We start from the raw sequence: 25647 nt of genomic DNA on the forward strand, positions 1-25647 counted from the left end.
ATGGGACCCTGAGAATCCGAGCCGACTCTGCCCTGGAGGAACTCTCCATCTGGCAAATGCTGGGAATGGAGGGATCCCACCAACATGGTGTGAGAGCCAAGGGGATCTAATTGGCTGAGGAGTTCACAGAATAGCTGCAAAAGAGGAGGTGTTGGGGGGGCCAGGGAGGGAGGCACAGAGGAACCTGTTTGAAGATGGGGGAGAATTTGATACATTGATGTGAAGGGAGCTAGGGCTTGAACTTGAGCACAAGTCCGGGTCTCATGCTGGCCTCTCTGGGTTCCAAAGCCACCACGTAATCTGTAATCTGGGAGTGAGAAAGTACCTTTCTGCTGGCTGCCATCACTATTATTACTATTATTACTACTATTATTATTATTATTGGCAGCAGAACAGTTTATTCAAGCCAAAGCTCTGCAGGAGAGGAGAGGCATGGCCTGCCTGGTACGGAGGGTTCCCCAGCACCCTCCCACATGCTGGGCGCCATGGCCCTGCGCAGTTGCCTGTAAACCTCAGCTCAGGGTGTACAAGGCCATCGCCCCCTACAGCCCCCCCCTTCATTTTATTAGTTGTTGCACCTCCCATCCCTGACCCTATCTCTGCCTCTTCCCCCTCCTCCAACCTATGTGTCAAATGTTGACTTAGATATATATCTTTGAAAATAGTTTATTGTGTGTGTTTGCATGAATGGATATAATTTCTGTTTTCAAAACCCAGTTTGGAACTCCCCAGTAGAGCTCCACCCTATCACTCTACTGAGGTGGTGTTGCACCAGAAGAGAAAGGTGACCTCCCAAGACCCCTCCGTGATGTAGCTGCGTGGGCCCAGGCTGCCCTCTGACTCCTGACTCTGCCCCAGCACGCCACCTCTGGCTTCCTAGTTTGAGGACCAGTTTCCTGGCTCCACCGAGTCCTCCCAGGCCTGACTCCCTCTTGGGCAGCTCCTGGTGAGCCATGGGACAAGGCACAGGACCCTGCAAGATCCAGCAGCCTCTAAGGAGGGACAGTTATACAAAGATCCAGGATGCTTGTGGCCCTAGAACATGTCCCTGCTTCCTCTTCTGGCTGTCAGCTGGCATGTGGTCTCTGGGGGGTGATTTTGAGGAATAATTACTCTGTGCACAGCTAACAAATTTTTCTTTAAAGCAAGCACATATTGAACACCTGCTAAGTGACAGCTCCTTGGATTATCTCGTTCAATCCACACAGCTACCCTATTGTTTTTAGCATCATTATACCCATTTTACAGATGATGAAACAGGCTCAGAGAAGTGAAGTGACTGGCTCAAAATTACATGATACCTATGGTTGAGCTGGGATTTAAATATAGCTGTGTATGATGCCAAAGCTGCATTTGTTCTATAGCACCACACTGATTCTGGGCTTAGGCATGAGGCTCAAATGGAGCAGCTGCCAGAGGGAGAGACAGCCCTTGGGTAATCATTCCTGGGCCTACCCAAAGGTACCAGCTGAGAGTCTGGGCACAGTCATCCTGTTCTATTCCCTGTGAGACCAAGACTGGTAAGTCAGGCAACTCAGTATAGTAAATAGATTCTGGACTTTGTCTTCAGAAGGACTTGGATTCAAATGCTGTGTGACCTGGGGTAAGTCACTCAATCTCTCTGAACCTCAGATTCCCTCTCTTAAAGGCGGTTGTGAGGAGCAGAGATAATACACACACACCCCACCTGCACACATTAGTTGCTCTTTCAATTACATGTATCTATTATTGTAAGGTGATGGTTCTCAAACTCCCATGTGCATAGGAAATACGCGGAAGTGCAAATTGCCTTTATTCCCGAGTCAAGTTCAGGTTCTTGAACTACAGTCTGCCACCAGGGCCAGCCGATGCCAGTAGAGCAGAGGGAAACCTCTGGCCGAGGTGGCTACAGAGCTCACAGCGTGGGCCTGTGACCCACAAACTCGTCCCAGCCCTTCCGACACGTCCGGATAATCCACTCATGCTCATCGTCATCTGCAAGGGAAGAAGAAGAACTGGTCATCGCTGGGGCTCACGGGGCCTTATCTACCCCGGGAGACCCCCAGGTGGGGTCTTAGGATGTGGGTGAATTCCATCCAGCACCCCGGGGTGGCGTTGGTGGCCAGTCTCTTTGCTGGGAAGGAACAGACCTTTCACTAACAATGGATCCTTCAGTTGCCGGTGAGTGCCTGGTCTTGGGGGAATTGAACACAAAAGGGTTATAGCTGGTGGATGCTGCTGATGGAGGTAGGAGTGACACTGGCCACTCCAGGCTGGGCGGCCTACCAGGTACTCACAAGGCAGCTCGCTCCGGCATCTGCCCAGTCTGACATCCATAAACAGCACCCTAGGATGGTCCAGGCCCTGCTGGCAGTACTGGGAGTCAGAGCCTTCGGATCTTAGTTTCCGTTCTGGACCCTTCCAAGTACCTGTGGTTCCCAGGGGGCTGACACCCTCTGTTTAATCAGATCCTTTCAGTGGGGAATGGAGAGCATCTGATGTGCGTGAAGGCCCGGCGTGTGTTTATCTCCCTTAACTTAATCCTTGTGACCAAATGACCGCAATGATCCCACTGTTCTGCAGATGGACAAACAGGCTCAGAAAAGTCGAGCCACGTGTCCACAGCCAGCGTTAGTGTGTGGAAAGCCCGAATTTCCACCTCGGGCTGTTTGACTACAAGGCTTGACCTGTTTTCTAAACCTGAGAGAGCGCTGAGCAGAACACATTCTTCAGCCCACAGTCCACCACCGTCATCTCTCTATTCCAGGCCCCTCTGCAGACTGACTTGATTTTTATTTTTCCCCATATCCCCCCGCCCCCAACCAGACCTAGCCCCTCCCCAACCGCGACAGAGACTCGAATGGTGGGATATGTACCCTTAAACATGCATGCAGCTCTGTAAAATATGTATGGTGGTTTTGTGTGCGTATGTGGTTTTAATTTACACAAGTGGCATTGTGCTGTGAATTTCATTGTCTTAGTTTTTTTCACTCAGCGGTACATTTTCCAGATCTATTCTTGTAGCTACACATACATCTAGTTCGTTGCTTCTTGTGTTTATGCTGCTGAGTCGGCTCTGACTCCTGGCGACCCTGTGAATGAGTGAGGGCCACAGCCTCGTCCTCAGTAGCCCTGCTCAGCTCCTGTGGACTCATGCCCGTGGCTTCTTTCATGGAGCCAATCCATCTCGTATTTGGTCTTCCTCTTTTCCTGCTGCCTTCTGTTGTTCCCAGGATTATTGTCTTTTCCAAAGAACCCTGCCTGCTCACGATGTGCCTGACACAGGACCCCTTCAGGTTGGTCATTTTTGCCTCCAGTGATGTTTTAGGCTTAATTTGCCTGAGGACCCGCTGCTCCCCAGCACTCCCCTACAATACTGTATTTCAAATGAATCCTTTTTTTCCTGTCAGTCTTCTTCACTGTCCATCTTTTGCTTCTGAACATAGTAACTGGGAACGTGAGGGGTGGATGATCCTAGCCTTTGTCTCTAATGACACATCTTTGCTCTTGGTGATCTTCCTTAATTCTTCCATTGCATGGCTGCTTTTTACTTTCTTAAAACTTCTGCCTAATATTCCACAGTGGGCTTCCATCACGTTTTACTATCCATCCTCCCAGTGTTGGACATGCAAGTTGCCCCCAGCTTCCGTTACCAGGAATAATGTTGGGATAAATGTTCTCGGGCACATCCCTTCATGGACATGTGGGAGAACTTCTCTGGGTTACAGTCCATGAGAAGTGTCATCGAATGGTACACATGCTTCATTCACCAGACTCCCAACTAAGCCCTGGTAGCACCACGCTGTCTGCCTGCTGTCCCTCCCTCATCCCTAGTTCCCCCTGTGCCTGGCCCTGGGGACAAAGAGAACTACCCAAACCCCTGCCCTCAAGCAGTTGTCAGGGCTACAGCTTTTGCCTAAGAGAAGGGAGGATAGGACGACCTATCCTCCTTGAGTGACAAATGGCGGTAGCTGGAGAACCAGGGGACTCCCCGAGAGCTAAAACAAAAATCCTGCCCTCCGAATCAGATCCCCCTGCCCACTGTCCTCTGCTGTGGAAGCACCATGTCCAAGATCAGGGAGAAGGAGGCATACTGACAGCCTTCTGTGTGCTTTGTGCTTTACAAACACCAGATCTCATTGATTCTGTGATCGCCCAATGGGGCAGGGGAGATGCCCCCCCCCATTTTATAAAGGGGATGAGCCTTGTCCCAGGTCTGTATCCACTGGAATTCAGACCAAGGCTCATCAGACCCCAAAGCCTGACTCCCCACTCCAAGGCAGAAGTGATGGTGCTGGCGGGTGAGGCTGCCCCCACCCCCACTATTTCTTCATAGGTGGGCTAAGGAAAAAGGCCGGCTGTCCGGCATGCTTGGAAGACTGCCCTCAGCAGCTAGTGGGCCTCGGTTTCCCCTGGGGAGGCTGCCTGGGAATCTGAGTGTGGCTGCCAACCGCGGGGTGGGGGTGGGGGGAGAGTGGCGGCACACAAGGAGTTAAGCGCTGGTGAAGCCCACTTTTGCCACCACACGGAGCAGCCTGGTTGGTAATTACAGTTCTGAAGTCTCCGGGCTATTCGAATCAGTGCAGCTGCAACCTCTTCAGTGGTAACCCCTGAAACCAGACAAACCGGGAGTATTGTGCGGAACCGGTCCTCGGCCCCTCCCTGATCGTTACAAATTGACAGCAATGGACTTAACAGCCCTCTTCACTACCCCTTTCACTCTCTACCTGGCTGCACAGCCACCAATTTGAATCGCAGATGCCTCCCCTCCCGGCAGCTGCTCACCAACCCTCCCTCCACCTCCCTGGCCTGCAGAGGCTCCAGGCCCTGCCACGCCAGGGTGAGGCATCCCAAGCACATTTCATCAATATTTAAAATGGAATTAAACCTGCCGCTTTGATTAACGCCTCCCAGATCCCGGGAGTTGTGATTACTATTTTGCAAATTGCAATTGTTGGAATATGTTAATATGATTGTCTGAGAACATCTTCACCTTCTCAGATAATTTCTCCCCTTTTGGGCAGGAGGGGGGAGAAGAGGGGGAAAATGATGGGGGAAAACACCCCACAAACTCTTTAATCAATTATAAATTATTACCCTTGGTACAATTGCTGGTGGTTCAGAGGGAGGAGGAGGGAGATTTCTGGTTCGGTGCATTTATTTTGAAAAGTTTTGCGCCCCCCCCCCCCCCGTTGGCCCAGTAATTCCACTATGGGACGCTATCCTGAGGGAATAATCTATTTAGAATCAAGAAAACTGAAATAAGCTACATTTCTGAAAACAGCCGAGTGATTACTTTGTTATATATTCACTCATTTAACAAATTATTTCCAAACACTAACTATGTGCTAGGCATTGAGTTAAATTGGGGAGCGGGATGGAGGAGGGGGACACTGAGTCATGTGAGGGGATATTTAGCAGCAATTGAAAATATATGGCTATGAAATCTGTATTGAAACATAGGAGAATTTTTTTTATATATGATAAGTGAAAAAGAAAGGTGGGAAGAGGCAAGACACAAAATTACATAGTATAATCTGTGTACTAGTAAAAACTGTGCACAGGAGAAACGTTAAAAAGAATAAGCTGAATGTGGATAATAGTCGGCTCTGAGCAGTAGGACTAGAAAGGTTCTTCTATTTTTGGTATTTCCAAGTCTCTTATTAAAGTGTTTCGACAATAGGAAAAAATAAATGTAATTATTGGCTTTTTTCCTACCCTCCAATTTAATGCCTTGGTAATTTCATGCATTTTTAGTAATTGAAATAAAATATTTGTAGGTTCCTCAAAATGCCAATAGGGTGCTTGAACCTCTAAACAATAAAAAGACCCAGCATAAAGATGTTGATAACAATGCATAAAATCGGAGATGAGGCAAATCTCCTGAAGAAGTCCAAGTAACTTATGGGAATATGCTACCTTCAAGGAGATGGAACATAACCCCACTTCTTAAGTGTGGGCTGCATAGCGACTTCCTCCCAAAGAGGACAATCTAGAAAGGGAGTAAAAAAAATTACAGTGGAGAAGCCTGACAAGCACACCTCAGCCAGATGGTCAAGATCAACACCAACAGTGACCAGCCCTATGGACAGTGTGTAGCCTTGGTATGATGTGATGCAAACGGCACATTATCGCTCTTGTCCAAAGGCTTGACTCAGGCATTCTTCAAGTTTGGATCTGACTGCTTTGGGGGCAGAACTATTTCTCTATCTCCTTCTGCAGCTTTAGAAGTGACCTTGCTGCCACCTGCATATACCCACCTCCTACCTCCCACCCAATGGGCCTCACCAGTCATTAGGAGAATTGGGCTTCTTATAGAGAAGAAAAGGAACCTGCTGCAAGAGAGACCCCAGATCTGACCACGGGCTCCCCTCTGAGAAGCCTTCCCTGAAAAGGCTCTCCGCTCCTTCGCCTGGACTTCAAGGCCCTCCAGATCTTCCTGCTTCTGAGCCTGCCGCCCTCCCCCACTCGCCTCTCACTGTGAAATGCAGCCACCCTAAGGTCCTGCAGTCCCCCTGGGTACATGCTCACCAGCGCCTCTGGGCCTTTGTACATGCTGTTCCTCACTGGGGAACACCCTTCCTTTCAGGACCTGGTTCAGGTGCAAGGCCTCCCTTTTCTGGGCCTTAGTGTATATGTAAGTAAAGAAAGACCTAAGCGAGAGTATAACAATTGCGGTATGTTTTACACATGTACAAATTAATGCTTTTAACATAAGCAACCAAATGTAATATAAGAGTGTTATTTCAGTATTTCTTTCAAAGAAGTATAAATCCACAGTGCACTGGAGGCCGTGTGACCAGGAAAGGGGGTGTGTGTGAATGTAGAGTTGCCTGATGAACAGGATTTTCTTTTAGTCCTGTCACAATCCAAACTGAAGGACCCTCATGAATGTGTGTGGCTGGGGCCCTGCCCTCCTGGCTGTTCTCCGCCCCCATGGGCCCTGCTTGGATGTCACCCTCCCTGACCCAATCACAGCCACCGCCACCAGCCCGGGGCAGCCACATCTGATTCACTTCAGGTCCTCAGGCCCCAGCACAGGTCCGGTACTTAAAATGTATCCAATAAACATATGATGAATGAATGGATAAAGTAATGTACCTCTGGGGACATAAAAGTAATAGGTTTATTACCCTGTGGGATTTGGACAAATGGGGAAGAATTTCTTCCCCTCCCTCAGCAAATGGAGCTTCTGAGGGCAGAGCACATGCCAGGGCCGCCAGCTGCTGTTTCCTTTTTTGACTTGAGGCCACGGATTGAGCAGCCCAACCGCACCAGGAGGATGGGTTGTCTGGGCTCATACCTGGGCGCCAACCACACTCAGAAAGCTCAAAGCCCTGGCGGGCCTGGGGCCTGCCTCACAGTGAGGGTGGGAGGGGCAGGCCTGCACAGGCCCCTGCGTGGGGCCCAGGTCACCCAGGGTGTCATTAGTGCAGTCTGCAGGTCAGCGGGCCGGTGGGGGAGCAAAGAGTCTGAAAATCTCACAACAGATGCAAGGCAGTATCAGCCCCTATCTGGTTGGCAGGGAGGCAGTGTGGCATGATGGATAAGAGCCCAGGCTTGGGGCATGAGCTTGGAGCACCTCTCTGGGTCTCTTCCTCATCTCTGAAGGAGCCTGCCTGGAAGGTTTCTTGGGAGGAGCAAGTGAGATCATTCCTCAAAAGTGCCCAGCACAGGCTTGGTGTACAGGAAATGCTCCAGACCAGAAGGAAAGGCAAAAGTTGTCTCTGCAACGTGGATGTCAGGGCCCGCGTGACAGCACAGCACGGCCTGGGAGTTCTGGGTCCTACCGAGCCCTGTGGCCAACTTTCTTGACGACCTTGGACAAATCCCTCCCCTCACTGAGCCGGGCTCCCTGTCTCTACGGCGGCTTTAACCAGCCCTCCCGCAGAGGGCAGGGTGAGGACTGGTCAGGAGGAATAGCACGAGGGGGGCACTCAGAAAGTGGGAGCTAGGGTCATCACTTTGACGGGTCTTGGATTCCCACGCTGGATGCCTTCAAGGGCGAGATCTTGAGGGACTCATCAGAGCACCCCTGGGACTTCTGGTTCCCTGTGGGGAAGGAGGAGGCCTTTACACAAGGATCATCATCCTAAGGATGAAGAGCGGCAGCTCAGCTAATGGTTTTTGTTCAAAGCGAGGTGGGCAGGCCGGGGCAGGCAAGCCCAGAGAGGGCAAACGGGTGGATTCAAGTGCCTGGGACCCACAAGCTGATTCTGCTACCTCTTGGCACACCTTTGAGCCAAGCACACCTGCGGTCACCAGGGCCATGCCGCTCCCACCCTGGGGGTGTGGGGTGGGGCGGGAAAGGGAGGACACCTGCATGAAACAAGGCGTCTAGCTTTGGGGGAAGGGCAGGGCTCACTCCGGCCAAGCTCCTAGGAGGCGCCCAGCTCTGTGGGCAGAGGGTCATGTCTGTCCTCTCAGCGAGTGAGATGGGGTTGTCCCCATTTAAGATGAGGAAACTGAGGCTTAGAGGGTGAATCAATTCACCCACCTCATTCCACCAGGGCAGAAAGTGTGCTGGCGCACAATTCACACTCAGTCTGTGCATGGGCACAAACGAGCATGTTTCCAAATGGGTGAACGTGTGTGAGAACCTAAGGGTGGTGTGTGTGCAAGCGCAAATAGGTGTGTCCTGTGAGTGTGCAAGCGGTGGTTCTGAGGTGAAGCAGAGAAAGTGCGCGCATGGGAATGGTCAGCGTGTGTGACACGCGGCGTGTGGCTGGCCGGGGCAGTGTGTGAGTGCCTGAAGTCTGAGTGTGTGTGTGATCAGAGGCCGAGGGAGGAGGCACATCCAACCCTCAGAGATGGCTCAGTGCTCATCCAAACTGCCAGGCGGGACAGGCTCTGGGGAAGGAGGCTCTGGCGTGGGGGCTGCACTCCTGTCCTGGGGTCAAGACCTCTGTGTGAACCGTGGCTCCAAGCCAGCATGGGAGGTACACAAATCCAGCGCCCTGGCCTGTGGACAGGTGCCCGTCCCAAAAGCGCAGCCACACCCTCTGTGCAAATGCAGGGCTAGGTGAGCTGGTGGGGCGAGGTCAGGCCCTGAGCGGGGACCAGGGCCTGAAGTGAGGGTGGCCACACCCTCGTCACAACTCCTGACAAGAAAGAAGCTCTGAACTTTGATGGCAGTGGTGGTGGCCAGAGGCCAAGACCACAGCATCACCAATATTGACTGGGTTTGTTGTCTGAGCACAGCTTGCCCCAAAAAAGCTGGGGGCAGGGGGGCACTTAGGACTGCTCTTGCTTTCCCCTGCAAAGGAGCATTGTCTGGGTGTGGTGGGTAAAAGGTGGATTAGCCCCGGCTGCTTCGCCCACTGGGAACCAGAGGTGCAGGGTGCAGCGCCCACAAGTTTTTCAAGGCCTGGGAAAATATAAGAGGCTTGGAAAATGGTTGGCTCTAAAATAAAAAGGGAATCCGTAAAACTGAACTTACTAAATGTTATAATTAATGCATTCAGGCTTAATTAATTATTAAAGTTAGAAATCAAAACAATTTTATTACACTTGAAACCAATTTGAAGGCTTGGTTTCCTCATTTTTCAAGAATTCTCCAGTGTGCACATGGCTCTTCAGAAATCGCAGCCGGTTGTTAAAGTCTGGTGGTCACACAATTTACCAAGCAAAGTTTAAAAAATCCTTTCGAAGTGTGAAAGCAAAAAATCACATTGAATGTGGTAGTGCGGATATGTTTGGTTTAAAAATGCTGAAACGATTGGGGTGTGGCCTCCAAGGTCAGACCCAGGGCTGGATTAGGGCTGTGGCTGGGGAGGGCTGCGTCTGGTCAAGGACTATGGCTACCAGGTAGTAGGAAGCACGTCCATGTCCAGGTGCCATGCTCTGCACTCGGCAGATCTGACCTCATGCAATCCTCATAAACACCCCCTCACAGGCACAGCTCGGGTTGTCCCAGACGAGAGTTTAGGTCCTTTAGTTGGTGGGTAAAGGGAAAAGTGTGCATCGTCATGACGACCCTTGGGAGTCTCTTAGGAAGTGTGCAGTCATCTCATTGAATCCGCAGTCGGTATTCTGACATTGTTGGAACAGTTATTTCTGCGATTGAGGTCCAGATGCAGACCACGTTGGTAAAACATACATATCCTCAAATACTAGAGTCATCTTGAGTGTGGCAAGGTGCTCACGTGACAGGAGGCATAGCGGGCCCAAGACCAATGGAACCATGTCTCCCCACACTCACTCCAGAGCGAGTGTGTGCTGAGTGGGGGAGGCGGGGGCGGGGGGTGGGGGAAGAGATCAAGTCACCAACATCAGCACCGCTGTTGCTATTCTGCTTGCTTCCCCAGTCGCCACTGTTATTTTCCAATCACTCATAACTGAGTTTGCAGGCCCTAAACACACTCATGATGCCACTGCACACAGGCAGCTCTGGGAGCAACGTGCCGAGGCCGAAGTCACTCGCTTGGCCTGACTCTGACCTCTGCTCCCTTCTGCCCCTGCTTTCCAGCTGGGTGTGGGTGATGGCCCAAAGGGCAGAGGCCTGGCTGTTGGGACCTCTGTCTTCCTGCTGGCAGAAGCTGCAGGCTGAAATAAGGCTGGGGCAGTGAGACACTGGGGCTCAGTGAAGGTCTGTGTCTGGGGAGATCCAGAACAATGCTGAGGGTTGGAGAGAGAGTGGGGACCTGCAGGCCTCCAGTCCAGTCTTTGAATCAAAAGCAGGTGGGTGGAGGTCAGAGGGCAGTTTGTCAAGGTGACACTGGCTCCTCCCTGTGGAGCACCGAGTTCAGGAAGCCCCTTCTCAACCAGCACCCCCACACCAGGTGTAAATAATGGCAACTGTGATCGCTGGTGTGCTCCTCATGGACCAGGCACGGCTCTCCCTGTGCCCCCTGCATCATCTCAATGGTGCTCACCACAACTAGGAAGGTCCTAGTTCCACCTCCATTTTTCAGATGAGGAAACTGAGGCTCAGAGAAGTTAAGAGACTCGCTCAGGGTCACACAGCTGGCAAATGGCGGAGCTGGGATCTGGTGGCAGATCTGGCTGTCTCTAAAGCCGGCCCCTGACCACGCCTGCCTCTCTTGCCCCGAGGTCTAGCAGGGCTCTCAGCCAACTGCCTTGACTCCCAGAGCTTCGGCTGAGGAGGCTGAGGAAGAGAGGTGTGACTTCTGCCCCTGCACTCTGGCCTGGCATTCACTTCTGTGAAAGGAGACAAAACACCACTGCAGTGCTGGCCTGGGTTGACTCCAGCCACGGAAGGGGAAGCTGTGTCCTCTGGATGCCTCGAGGAGGCTGCCGTAGGGGGCGGGGCACGGGCTGTTACCAGAATCCGATGGGCACAGGCTGGAAGGGGAATTTCCAGGAGGGCAAGGGGCAATTCCCGCAGGTCAGGCAAGGAGAGGCAGCAAGTGGGGGCGGGCGGTTATTCCTGGAGCAAAGATCCTGGACAGGCTGATGCCACCCTCTGTGGGCAAAATTCTCTCCCGGGGGTCAAGTGCACTTCTCTGGGGAGGGCCATAGCTCTGCCTGGATTCTCAAAGAGGTTCATGACCCAGAAAAGGCCGCAGCACACCTTGTTGGTTCAGAACGTGGCCTCTAGTGTCAGAGAGACCTGGTTCAAATGCCAATTCCTCCTTTCAGTAGCTGCGCCCGCCAATCAGTAAATAACTTACTTTCCGATCCTCAGTTTCCCCTCAGTTTGAGGGATAGTGATAGATTCCTGAGAGGACTGGGAAGGGATGGAGTCCCTGGCACTGTGGAGGTACTCATCCTCTTCCTTTGTACCCCCTTTGCTTGTCGCCGATGCCCAAGTGTGCTGGCGGGAGGTGTGATCTGTGCGGGCATTTTACTTGGCAGTTACAAGTGGGATATTATCCCTCACAAAGCCTTCATTATGGCGCTGCTAACAATACCACAGATAAGGCAGGGATGCTCCAGCCTGCCAGCCTCCAGGTGATTATACATTTAGGTAAATTGCCTTTTGTCTTGCTGAGAGAGGACAGCGGGAGGGGCTGTGCGGGAGACTCGCTGGGCCTTTTTTCCGGCACCCACCAGGGAAGCCCGGAGACAGACAGGTTTGCAGAAGGAGGCCTGGCTGGCAGTGGGAAAGCGGGGCCCAGCCCGGCTGCCTGCAGGCAGGCTGTGTAAGGTCAGGCAGGTGTTTTGTCCTCGCTGGGTCTCCAGTGTCTCACCTACCGGGTGAAGGCAGTGGCTTCAAGATGAAAGGAGTCTGGGTTTGTCGGTGGCATGGAGAGACCTTTTTCTTGGGTCAGTTTGAGCAATAAAGTAGGCAGAGAACTCTAGAGAGAAAGAGTGCCCTGAGGCCATCTTACAGTCCTGGGCTCTTGTTGGATGTCTGGGCTGCAAGGAAGGTGCTCACTCTGGTCTTTCTTTCATTAGTAAACTCCAGCTTCTTATTCAGAACCAGCTAGACGTCATCTTCAGCTTTGAGTCAACTGGACCTGGGTTCCAAGCCCAGCTCTGCCGCCTATAACCTGTGTGACCCTGGGCGACGCATTTCACCCCACCTCCATTTTGTCGTCTGGACAGTGGAAACGCTGTAATCAAGACCACTATTTCACAGCATTGCTGTGAGGACTAGGTGAGACAAAATAAAATACAATATGGGAAGTGCTCAAGCCAGGGCCTGGGACATAGTAAGTACTCAGTAATGCTGGCGGTTAAACTGCCCTGCTTTGTCACCGGCCATAAACTATGGGTGCCTTTGAGTATCAGTAGGTCCATGTCTTCACTCCCATACTCCCATGCTAATGGCTGCATTGCATTTGATGCTAAGAACATACCATCTATTATTCAATCAGTTCCCTCCTGTTGGGCATTTGGGATGTTTCTGGTTGTCAACTGTTTAAATAATCTCAGAGAAACTTCAGAGGACCACGTGCTCTTTCATTTCTGGGGGTTCACTCTGCAGTTTCTCTCCAGCTGGGTGGGAGCAGAGAGACGCCACTGGGAGCAACATGCCCTGCCTCTGTAGACAGGCGATCCTGGAGCTAGCCTGGCCAAGTGGAAAGAGGAAAACTCTCGGAGAGGGGAGCCCCGAGTGGGGATCCCACTTCCTGCCAAATTTCCTGGGGAAATTCTTTAACCCCACGGAGCCCGTTTCCTCCTTGGTCAGACAGGGATCATGCCAATATTCCCCTCCCCCTCAGCTGAGTGTCCTGTGCATGGCAAATGCTCAGTCAGTGTCGACTCTCACCACATCATGATCTTCATCCTCCTCCGTCTGTCCTCACCTGGTGAAGCTGGAGTTACCTCCCAAAGACAGCAAATCCCAAAGGCCATGGGGGTCACTCTTGGGACCCCAATTCACACCCTTTCTTCCCATTGTCCATTTAACTGAGCACACATTCAAAGGAGGCTTGCGATTTGATTTTAAATTCTGTCTGGAACCCACAGGTTCAAGCGCAGAGGGGCCCTCTCTGCAAATAATCACTCGTATGTGATATTTTTAAGAAGCCAAATCCATTGTTTCTGATTGAAGGAAAGTTGGTGCTATTTTGAAGAGCAGCACGATTAAGATTAAGCGGTGGCGTTATCTCTTTAACCATCGAATTACACGCTGTTTGAAAGATTTGTGAGCTCTAGGACATTTGCCAGATGTGCTTGATTCGACATTTCAGACAACAAAGGGGATAATGTTGGCGGGAATCTTAACGGCATTTCTGATGATCAGGATATTCTTTGAGGCTGGTACTGAGACCTTTCGGGAAAGAATTTCAGCTTTTACATAAACTAATTTGGGATGCTCACTCTCTGTCTTCCACAAAGCAAATTTAGTTCATTGTTAGCTGTATATGTTAAAATGGTTATGAGGGTTTTTTCCTTTGAATATTAATAATGTGCCTTTCAGCTGAGACACTCGCCTGGGGTGTCATTAATTGCAGGGAGGGAATAAGGATTAGTGGTGCAGTTATTCTGTAAGTGATTTCTGCTAGTAGCACTGAGGCAAGCAACAGCTACACGAAGAGATGTGTGTGCAAGCTGCCAACAGCTCTGGCTTAGCCTTCCCGGGAGGAATAAAGGTGGTGGTGGTGCGGGGGGGGGGGGGGCGGGGGGGGGTAAAGAGGAAAGGGGCAGAGTCCACCTCTCAATTTCCCACCATATTAAAGGTAATTATCCCAAATACCCTAAGCTCTTCCTTATTGGCCTGCAGCGTGTAAAGGACCCTTTATAAAATAAGGTAGCCTTCCGGTTTGGGAACTGTTTTTATCTTATGACTCTAAAATGGCCCGTTGCATTCATTTAGGAACATTGCTGTGGTCCCACTGGGTGCCAGGACCTGTGTTTGGTGAAGGAACAACTGTGAATGAGTCATGTTTAGGAGCGGAGGTAGCCGAGGAAAAAATAAATTACAGAACACAGCTGACAAGGAGAATGATAAGAACAGAGTTGGGACCAAGTTGGGTTTGACTCTGACTGTCACCAGCCATGTGACGAGGAGCAGGTTATTAACCTATCTGAGACCAGGTGTCCAGTGCAAACGACCCACTGGGATGGTAGAAAAAGCAGAGATAAGCAAGTAAGGCCATGCAAGGATCCCCCACAAGGACCATTCCTTTCCCTGCTTCATTTCCCTGAGCTGTGGATGAGAGCCGCTGGTTTGAGAACTCAGATGCTTAAGCTTTCAAGCTTTTTGACGTGCAGAGAAATATACAGTCATGTTCTGTATAACAATGTTTCGGTCAACCATGGACGGTTGTCCTATCCTATATAATAAAGAGCTAATATGCTAATTAGACCGGACAGCAGAACAACCAGTGGGCAGGGCCACGGGGCTGCGAGGCCTGAGCCCCTTGCATGAATTTCATGCATCGGGCCTCTAGTAAGATTATAATGGGGCTGAAAAATTCCCATCATTTAGTGACATCATCGCCCGTGTAAAAGGTCAGCACGCAACACATTGCTCATGTGTTTGTGGTGATGCTGGTGGAAACAAACCCGCTGCGTTAATCGTATAAAAGTATAGCAGATGCAATTATGTATGGTATGTAATTCTTGATAATGATAATAATGACTGTGTTACTGGCTTATGTATTTACTGTACTTTTTATCATTATTTTAGAGTGTACTCATACACCTCATGTTTACCATGTCTCTTGATTGCATTATTTTCTCCTGTGACTGATTCAATCTGCATTGTTTTGTACAGTAATATGCTGTGCAGGCTTGTAGCCTGGGAGCAATAGGTTATACTCTACAGCGTAGGTGTGTGGTGGGCTAGACCATCTAGGTATACGTTAAGTGCACTCTGCAATGTTGGCACAACGATGAAATCACCTAACAATGCATTTCTCGGAATGTATTCCCTATTGTTAAATGGCACATGACGATAATGGGTTGTTTTTATTACTCAAAATAATGCGTTGCTTATTATGTGCCAGGGGCTGAATTTTATATAATTTGTTGAAACATATGAGGGACTTGTGGGCAGGTCCTCTGCCCGCCTGCCTGCTTTCATAATCAGCTCTGAGTCATGGGACCTGTGTGAGGTGCCAGGGACCCAGTGATGAATCAGACATAGTCATATAATCCCTGCCTTCAGGAAGCTCCCACTCAAGTGGGGAGATTGGCAAATAAAGCTACTTCTGTCACAGGCTAAGTGCCATTAGTGAGGCTTGTGGGGCACAAAGAAGACACACTTAACCCAGACAGAAAGGTGGAGGGGGCGAGGGAGGGAGGGACAGATTGGTTAGGGAAGGCTGCCTAGAACAATGGCCTGTCAATGGCTGGCCCTGGCCCTTAGGGGGCTGTGAAATCAATTTTGCAGATAGCAACCAGCACTTCAAAAAAAAAAATATCATAGTATATCACATGTAGAAAGAATACATACATATGTATGCATGTGTTTGTGTGTGTACTGGGCCATGATATAAATCTTTCCCCACTGCCAGCCAGGGTCTAAAGGTTTGAGAGTCCCAGTCCCAGAGAATTCTTGCCTGCACGATCGCCAAAGTCTGGCACATTGTAGGCACTCACAGACGCTTTGATGAGTGGAGGGATGGATTTAAATCCTCTCAGCAATCCAGCAAGCAGGAACCATCTTCCCCAGTAAGAAAGGCATTCTTGAGAACCCAGATCTAGCAAACCCAGACTGGTCAGGCGTGCTTGCAGTTTGCAGCTTAGCAGTCCCGGGCTTTCCAGTCAGGCCTAAAACCAGCTCCTCTGCCTGGGGAAGAAGCTGAGGCAGTTCCGAGAGGCTCCACAGACAAGCAACCCTTCTTGGTGCCCCATCCAGGTGGCATGTGCTTCAGGCCCCTGTGTTTACTCTGGGGTGGCCTCAGTCACCCGCCTCAGGCCTGCAGGGCCCACACCCCCTGTGCCTCCAGGATGCCAAAAGGAAGAACTGTTTATGGGGACAGACCAGAATGCAGGGGAGAAAGGCCCTGGGGGAAATAGAAGATGGACAGAAGCCCGAATCAGTCCCTGGCAGGGTGAGTCAATGGTAATGACTAGGTGGCCACTCACAGAGACTTCCTTTGAGTGGCTTTTCAGGACACTCCAACCTTGATTTGTCCTATAATATCAGGACCAAAATACCTCTTGGCTGCCTTTCTCCTCCATCATAGACTCTTCAGGTTGGGAGGACCCTAGAAATTACCCCAATGCTCTCATTTTACAGAAATAGGGAAGACATTGGCCCAGGGTCAGCCAGCAGGCAGCTTGAGAGTGAGGTGGGGGAGGAGGGGCAGGACCTCAAACCCAGGTCTCTGCGCCACCACCAGGGTCATGGGGTCCTTTAGATGTCCCTCTCTTGACATCTTGCCAGAAGGATCTCCTCTCTGATTTTATCCCCTTTGATCCCTTCTCTATATGTAACCACAGAAATCTTTCTAAAGGATAAATCAGTTACTTCCTACCTGCCTGAAACCTCCCCTTGCTCCCCACTGCCCTTCAAATGCAAAGACACCCACAATCCTTCCTACTGCCCTCACGCTTCCCACGTCTCAGGCTCCCTCCCTTGCTCCTCTTCCTGGCATATTGCTGTCTCACCTCCAGGTGAGATGTGCCCCTAGATGAGCAGGGTTCTCCCCCATCTCTAATCCTTTCATGTGCTGTTCCCTCTGCCTTTAACACTCTTCCCAACCCTGCTGCACTTGTCTGCTCTTATTTAGGTTGCACATTAGATCTTGCTTTTCCCAGGAAACCTCCCTAGCCTGCTGACATCCTGGGTTAAGTATCCTTGCTAGGTTCTCTTGCAGCAACTTGGTGTTATGATCCATTTGACTGTCAGTTTCTCCTGCTCCCTGACAGAAGAGGCCATGATGCTGCTATCACCTTCATGCAGAATACAAAGCCAGGTCCATAGCAACTGTTTAATAAGTATTTGTTGACCAGACAATCATCAATGTCTGTCCTTCTCCAAACGTCCTGAATGGCCTTCCCTTCCCATGATGTATTTTTAAGACTTAATTTTTTTTAGAGCAATTTTAGGTTCACAATAAAATTGAGACGAAGGTGCAGAGGTTTTCCATCTACCTCCTGCCTCACACATGCATAGTCTCCCCATGACCAGCACCCCCCACCAGAGCTGTACATTGTTACAACTGATGGGCCTATGTTGGCAGATCACAACTACCCAAAGTCCATAGTTTATATTAGGGTTCGCTCTTGGTGTTGTACATTCTATGGGTTTGAACAAATATATAATGGCATGCACCCATCATTGTAGTATATAGAGTATTTTCAGTGTCCTAAAAATCCCTGTGCTCTGCCTATTCATCCCCCTAAGTGCTTTTTAAAGTTTATCATTGAGCATAGCTTTTGCCCACAGGATTCTGGGAACACAATTTCTGATTCCCCAACCACACCACATTTTTACATGACTCTGTGTCTTTATACATGCTGTTCCCTCTGCCCGAAATATCCTTCCACAACATTCTTATTTATGAACTCCTTACTCATCTTTAAGACCCATCACTGCTGGCACCATTTTTTTCTGACTGACACCCTCCACCACCTCAGCCAGGTGATTAGTTCTCCCTCCTCAACACCCTTTCATCCTCCAGGGCTTCCCCTGACCAGGGCCCATATCTCATTCTATTGTGATTGTGTGTTTCTGTGTCTGTCTGCCCCACTGGACTGTGAATCTCCTTGGGACCAGGATGTCACCTCAGTGAGATAATACTAGGATATAGTTCAAACCTAAAAACCTGAAAATGAGTCAGTCGCACTGTACCACAACTGAAGAACAATTATACCAACACACAGTTCCCAAAATGTGTCTATGGAACCCTAGTTCTATAAAAATGCTCCCAGCTAATTTATACAGTGTAGTAGAGGGGACACTGTGCAAATTTCCCTATGGGAGAGGCTGCTCGCAGCAACCAGGATAGGCCTTCTGGTCTACCTAGCAGTTTCTTTCTCAATATAGAGCCGGGTTTCTTGATCTGGATCTTTAGAGAGACTACCAACTCCTTAAGATTACAGACAAAATACATGTGTGTGTGTGTGTGTGTACACATGTATGTGTGTGTGTGTGTGTGTGTGTGTGCATGTCTATACATTTTTCTAGGAGGAGGTCCATAGTTGTTATTCCTAGTGAGTCTGACTCTAGACAAGAGAAAGGTTAGGAATCACTGTGTTAAAGGAAAATGCTCATGTTCTTACTTGTACAGGGTGTCCCAAAAATGTATACATACTTTAACAGCTGATGATTTCCATTACCTTTTGAAAATAAATGTATTTTAATAAATACTGCCTTTATAATTATTCAAAGTGTGTGTACATTTTATTTTGGGTTACACTGTGTATTAGCTTCCTGCTAGTCTGGTCACTGTCAGTCAGTCCTTCTCAGTCTGATCAGCTAGTGCTCACTTACCAAATTGAGGTTCTGGAACCTCCAAGGTACTCCCCTGGCTGAGGGGCCACCGGTCCTCTTTGACCACATGGTATCACTCACATCTAGGCCTTTAGCTGTGATGTCTCCTTTGGCTGGAAAACCTCTCCCTGTGCCTTGTGATCAGCTCTCAATTATTCTTTGGGTCTCAGCTTAGCTGTCATTTCCTTCTTGAGACCCTCTTCAAATTTCCAATTCTGGATTAGGTACCCCTTCTTTGTGTTCCCACAGAAGCATTTCCACCTCTCTGGCCCCACCCCCTATCTAGGGCCATGTTTTCCCCTTTCGTCATGCTTATTCCATGATGTAGTCAACTGTTTATAGGAATTGTCTATCTGTCCAACTGTAAACTCCATGAAGGAAGGGGGTTTGTGTCTAGCTTTTCCATGTTTTGCTGCCCACACCAAGCATAGTGTCTAGCATACAGTAGGTGTCCATTAAATACTAGTTGAAGGGGACCATGCAAAAATAAGTACCTTAGCCTGGCCAGTGTGGCTAAGTGATTGAGCACTGGACGTGTGAACTGGGAGGTGACTGTTCGATTCCCAGGCCGGGGACATGCCCAGGTTATCGGCTTGATCCCCAGTGTGGGGCATGCAGGAGGCAGCCAATCAATGATTCTCTCTCATCACTGACGTTTCTTTCTTTCCCTCTCCTTTCCTCTCTGAATCAATAAAAAATATTTTTTAAAAAAGTACCTTAAGCCTTTCAGTGATAGCACATGTGCTGTCACAGTCAGACCACTAATGTCCTTTCCCTCACTCTGTGACTGTGTATAGAGTTGATAGTTTAAGATTTTCAATTAGTGAAACATTCAGCTCATCAGTTTTTGTCTTTTATCGGCAAAATTTTCTTTCTCATCCAATGCATGTGTGTGCACACACATGCACAAACCTGTGTGTGGATGAGAGAAGAGAAAACATGTGCCACAGGGTGTCAGAATAAACATACCGGCATTTCGCAGAAAGTGATTCGTATAGTCCCTGACGACCCTCGTTTTCGGGTTGTAGAAGCCATCTCCACAGTCATAATAGCCTGGAGGGATTTTTCTAGGTGGGTCCATATTGGAGAGTTGAGAGATACCTTGAAAGGATAAATAATGGATAATTAACTCACCACCAAGGCCAAATTCAAACCTAGCCTCTGCCAAAGTCCACTTTGGCATGTGAATATTGGTTCCGCTGTTGGACTAAACACTCCCCATTGAGGGCCAGGAGCAAAAGCAGCAGGAGCAGTGCCCCAGAGCAGTGTCCCAGAAAGGGCTCAGTGAGGGGGCGTCTTAGGAACTGGACCCCCATCTCTTTTCTTTGACCCCATCTTCCATTTCTAGGGACACCATGATAAGGACACATTTCTGGAGTCAGTGAGACCCTGGGGATGCCTCCGAGTTGGCCATGTGGATCGAAGGCATGTAAGGAGAGGAGTGGCATTCAAGGTGCTGGCAGAGGCCAGAGCAGGTGCGTACACCTCACTCAGAAGCCCGTGGAGTCAGGCACGTATAAGGAAGAACAGAAGGAAAGAAATGGGCCAGGTGGACAGGGATCAGGTAATAGAGAACCTTGACTCTCACCCAAATTAGCATCATAGCCGCCATTTATCGCTTATTATGTGCCAGGTATTTGGCTAAGCGCATGACTCCTACTATTTCACTTCATTCTCACAGCAATCCTGTGGCCCTGTTTTGCAGATAAGAAAACTGAGGCTCCAAGAGGTGAAGTGACTTGCTAGGAAAGTTATCCAGCTAGGAAGCGGGTAGATATCCAGTTTGTAACCTGTCTATGAAGTTTCTGCTATCAGGGGAGGAGAGGGCCTAGGTACCATGCCCACGACTGGGGACATGGGAACCACCACGAGGGCAAGAGGAGCTGGTGCATCTTTTAGGTCATGTTGTATATCTTGGAATACGGAGGCCTGAGCAGAGGCGACAGGGTTGGGATGAGTAACTTCCTGGGTTTCATATAATTTGTGGTTCTCGTAATTCCCTGTCCTCTGGACTGAGGCCTGGAAGCTCACTGAACATGGCCCCATGCTCATAGCTCAGGGTCCTGCAAACTGTAGGCTCTCCTATGTTGGTTAATGATGACCACTAGGTACACCATTGACTAACAATTACTGAGCGCATTCTCCATGCCAAGCACTTTCTAGCATTCTCTCCTGAAGCCTCTTGCACATGACCATCTCCCAGATGCTCAGAGAGGTGAAGGGGCAGCCCGAGCCCTCTCCCTGCCCTAACAATGTCTGCCCTGGCACTGAAGGGGGCTGTTGGAGAGGTCTGCAGAGTGCTGAGTGACTTGGGAAGGAAGTGGGTGCTTAGGATCAAGCTGCTCTGCTGGGAGTCACAGGAGGAGAGGGCAGGGTGCAGGGAAGGTCATCGCACTGCCTTCAGGTCTGAAGAGGCCCACCTTTGGCCAAACCAGCCGCTGAGTGAGAGCTGGGGGCCTGTGGCCGGGGAGCTCTTTGCCTCTAGGCCTCTGTTCAGGTGAAGAGCGCATGACAAAGTCCAGGCCCCGTCATCACTAATCCAAGAAGAGCCATTTATAAGTTTCTCAAGTGGCTCCAGAACCTGGCTCTTTCGTGTTCTGAGACCTCTGCTCATTTCCTCCTCTCCTTCGGGTTACTTCAATAGGCCACGACCCACTTATTAAAAACTGCCTTTTGTCTCCCTCTCAGTTTGGGAGTGAAGGAGCCTGGGTACCTGTAGGCTTCAGGCCGTGGCAGATCTCGGTGTAAAACCTCCGGTCGTAGCCGTCACAGTAATGCCAGTTCTTTGCATCATACTGCAGTCCGTCGGAGAAGGTGTAGGTGCCCTGGACGACAAGGAGCACACAGGGGATCTGAGGAAGCCCTTCTTTAACCAAGAAGGACAGACGCCAAGGGAAGAGGTGACTGCCCGAACTGCCACAGAAAAGAAGTGGTAACGTTCACAGATGATGAGAAGAAATGAATGTTCAATGCTGAGCTGTGCCTGGCACTCAAAATATGACGAAATGTGACCTTGGGCAGATGACCTACCCTCTCTAGCCCTTGGTGTCTTCCTTTGTACAATTAGGATAACAATAGTACATATTTAATAGGGTTGATTCAGTGAAATTCAAGGAAACAGTAGATGCAAAGCATTTAGCACAGTGCCTAGCCTGTAGTAAGCACTCAATAGATGTTTAAAGTTATTACAACTCTTTTATTGTTATCAAAGCTCAAAAGGTCAGAGCCATCTGTCACGGTCCTTTGTGCAAACACGTCCATTCTGCTTTTGCTGCCTTATTGCTAAAGGGAGCCCCAGGATGCAGGCATCGCACTGGCCTGAGCATCAGGAAACACGGGTGGAAATTCCAATACTATTAACTCACTGTGTGACCTTGGGTAAGTCACATCCCCTTCCTGGGGCTTAGAGTCTTTAAGCTCTAAGACAAGGAGTGTTTCTAAATCTTTTTCAGGTCATGAGCCAGCCCCATACACACCCTTGGTGAGACTGATGAAAGTTATAGATCCTTTCCCCTGAGAAAAATATGGTCCCATATACACAAAACTTTTCTATATAAATCAGGAGCTTTTGCTGGCTCCCTGAATTCTGTTTGTGACCCACAAATTCCAGGTTAAGAACCTTGGATTAGATGACTTAACACGATAGTATCAGTGGCAGTAACAGCTAATACTTATTGAGTGCCGACTGTGTGCCAGATACTGAGCTAAGCGCTCACATATACTGCTTCATTTACTCTCACAGCCATCCCAGGAAGTTCCTGATACTATTGTGGCAGGCTGAGTAATGGTCCCCGAAGATACTCACATCTAATCTCTGGAACCTGTGAATATGCGGAGCATACGTGGGAAAGGGGACTTTGCAGATGTCCTTAAATTAAGGATCTTGAAGTGTCAAGATTATCCTGGGTTATCTGGGTGGGGGGCCCAATGTAATCACCAGGGTCCTTATAAGAGGGAGGCAAGAGAGTCAGAGTGATAGAAGATGAGGTCATGACAAAAGCAGAGGGAGAGGAGATGGAATGATGGAAGCAGAGGTCCGAGTGATGGGTGGCCATGAGCCAAGGGAAGCAGGCAGCTTTTAGAAGCTGGAGAAGGTAAGAAAATGGATCCTCCCACAGAACCTTCAGGAGGAATGCTGGGCTGCTCACCTGTTTCAGACTTGTGACTCCCAGAACTGTAAGATACATGTTTCTGTTGTTTTAGGCACTGACTTTGTAATGATTTATAACAGCAGCAATAGGAAATTAAAAGAACTCATCCCCAATTTATTGGATAAGGAACATGGGTCTCAAAGGGGAAGTCATGGGCTCAAGGTCACACCGTTAGTGGCTTAACAGGATTCAAACTCATCATGGCCTACCATCAGGGCCTCTCCAGGGGCCCTTCTGGATCCAGAGGGAGAAGACCCCAGATCCCTGGATGTCAAGAGGAGGCACCGGATAGGGAAGGCAGGGTGGTGTGGGTGCATGTGTATGTGTGCATGTGTGTGTATGTGTGTGTGGTGGGAGTCCTCCTGTCTGAGGCTTTCTCCTCCGCAGTCGCCCTCCCAGGCTAATCACCTGAACAGCCAATCCCTTTTCCCAAATGGCATCGTATCGGCTCCCATTGGGGAAGTACAGGGTTCCTTCGCCGTGAAACATGCCGTCCTTCATGTACCCAACATATCTTGTCTCAGTAGGGAGGATGTATTCGGCTTCACCCTCCATCCTGTAAAGACAAAGGGAAATCATCGAGCCCTGCGTGGCAGCGGGAGGATCTGAGCCAGCAGGCGCAGGAGACAAGGAGGAACCTAACCCCGGTCCTCAGATGTTATCATCCCCGCAATATTCTGCTTAAAACCAAAAGTTTTGTTTTGTTTCCTTCAAAAGCTCAAAAATAAGAGGAGCTGATGAAGGGAGGCAGAGTGTGAGCTGTTCCTCCTCTTCCTCACAGGGAGGCTGTCCTGAAATACCCGTCATTCCTGGGAACATCCCTGGGTAGGCCCAGAGAGGGGAGGGGTGTGCCCAAGCCACACGGTAAGCACTGTGAAGGAGAGACTAGGGCCAGGTTTCCTGGCAGCTGGCTCTGTGTCTTTCCTGCTAAGACCAGCCCAACCCTACCCATTGCACCACACGTGGGATATTTGGAAAAGTATACAATTTGGACGGGTTACATGGGTCTGCTTAAGGAATGCTTTCATTCATTCATTCCTTTACTCATTCTCCATTCTTCTCCACTAGCTGGAAGTCACTGCTCCTAACTCTGAACTTCTTTAGGCTTTTGTTTAGTACTTCTGTTGGATGCTTGTCTAGTAATTGTATATTTCATCTCCCCTATTTAATCAAAGCATCTAGGACAGCAGTTCTCAACCTGTGGGTCGTGACCCCTTTGGCGGTTGAACGACCCTTTCACAGGGGTCACCTAAGACCATCCTGCATATCAGATATTTACATTACTATTCATAACAGTAGCAACATTACAGTTATGAAGTAGCAACGAAAATAATTTTATGGTTGGGTCACCACATGAGGAACTGTATTTAAAGGGCCAGAAGGTTGAGAACCACTGATCTAGGAGGAAGGCCTTGGTATCCTCAACTCTTAGAATCATGTTTCTTCTTAAACAGATGCTCTACAAACATCTCCTGAGTAAGAAATGAAGGAAACAGAAAGGTCAGTGAGGTGACTGAATGGATGACAGATGCCACTGAGCCCCAGGCCCAAATCGTGAAAGCACTGTGGTTAAAGCATAGCTTCTGAGCCATGCAGACCTGGAGTCCAAGCCTGGCTCCACCTCTCTGTGACTGTGTGACCTTAGGCAAGCTCCTTCACCTCTCTGAGCCAGTTTCTCATCTGCAAAATGGGGATAATGACTACAACCCCCTAAAGGTGTTGCGGTAATTAAATGATGGCTACAAAACTGTAGCAGAATGCCTGGCATATACTAAGAGCTCAAAAACTGTTTTGCCTTTATTCTATTGCAAGAAGTAAAAAAAGAAAGAAATCTTTCTTCTTCTACTACCACTTTGCTTGAGATCACATAATTTCTTTTTTTTTAAGTTTATATTTCCTTTAATTCTTGCTCTTGTACTTGGCTTGTGATCAGGAAAAATTAATAAACATGGATCCTTTTCTTTTTTTTTTGCTTAATCCCATCACATCATTCTAAGCACAGTTTCCATCTAATCCTTCTCTGAGATTAGCTCCCCTTTTTATTACTGCAAATTGGACATCATTGTCCTTCTATAAACCTTCTACAGACATCTCCAGCTCATCCAAAATGGAACTCACCCTCTTCTTTTTCAAAGCAGCCCCTCCTCAGAGTTCTCAATTTTCATGAAATGGTATCAGAATTCTCCAGTTCAAAGTTTGGAGCTGGGCACTGGGCTGGGACTGGAAGCAGTCTGTGAGTAGGACTAGGAGCCAATCAACTGCCAAGTCCTGGCAATGAAATCCCCAAACCGTTAGATGTTTCTATTTCCTGCAGACCCACTGCCTCTGCCTCAGCCCAAATATATATGGAATGAATGTATCTCAGCTTTGACGCTTGAGCAAGTTACTTCACTTCTCTGGGTCTCATTTTACGGAACTGTAAAATGGGAATAAACAATCCTACCTGAAATTGTTGTTCTGAAGGTTAAAAGAGATAAAGTTTGTGAAAGTGTCTACTACAAGGTCCCTTTAAAAGGCACAGATGTTCAAGACATAATGAATGAAATGAGGCCCTTACCTCCCATCTACAAATTCTCCAATATATTGGCTCCCCGTGTACTGCATGGCGCCCGCCAGCTTAGCTTAGTTTCAGGCCTTGGGACCCCGGAGCCTCAGTGTATACCGCCTCACTATGACAACCAGGAGGGGTGGGCGGAGCCAACGCGCTCGCTCAACTTC

At 49.2% G+C, this 25647-nt stretch overlaps 1 protein-coding gene across 3 annotated transcripts; it reads right to left on the reverse strand.

The window, feature by feature from the left end:
- Window positions 1-1769: 1769 nt before the first annotated feature.
- Window positions 1770-25633, reverse strand: MORN5 (MORN repeat containing 5). Of its 3 annotated transcripts, XM_059657756.1 has the most exons (5): window positions 25487-25633; window positions 23338-23485; window positions 21492-21603; window positions 19748-19879; window positions 1770-1974 (listed from the first exon to the last, which is right to left on the reverse strand). In XM_059657756.1, the coding sequence occupies exons 1-5, from the start codon at window positions 25531-25533 to the stop codon at window positions 1895-1897; spliced, it is 519 nt and encodes a 172-aa protein (XP_059513739.1). In that variant the 5' UTR covers window positions 25534-25633; the 3' UTR covers window positions 1770-1894. The 3 variants fall into 3 exon arrangements, with proteins under 3 accessions (XP_059513739.1, XP_059513740.1, XP_059513738.1); XM_059657757.1 differs by lacking the exon at window positions 21492-21603; XM_059657755.1 differs by lacking the exon at window positions 1770-1974 and having other exon boundaries at window positions 19462-19879.
- Between the last annotated feature and the right edge of the window lie 14 nt (window positions 25634-25647).

This window comes from Myotis daubentonii, chromosome 11 (genome assembly GCF_963259705.1).
Source record: "Myotis daubentonii chromosome 11, mMyoDau2.1, whole genome shotgun sequence".
Classification (NCBI taxonomy): domain Eukaryota; kingdom Metazoa; phylum Chordata; class Mammalia; order Chiroptera; family Vespertilionidae; genus Myotis; species Myotis daubentonii.

Excerpts from the sequence above, each read along its gene's own strand:
- MORN5 (XM_059657755.1), bottom strand. The coding sequence starts at position 25,533 with ATGCAGTACACGGGGAGCCAATATATTGGAGAATTTGTAGATGGGAG. Across the intron at positions 21,604-23,337 it reads AAAAGGGATTGGCTGTTCAG|GGCACCTACACCTTCTCCGA; the intron begins GTGATTAGCCTG and ends CTTGTCGTCCAG. Across the intron at positions 19,880-21,491 it reads CCACGGCCTGAAGCCTACAG|GTATCTCTCAACTCTCCAAT; the intron begins GTACCCAGGCTC and ends TATCCTTTCAAG.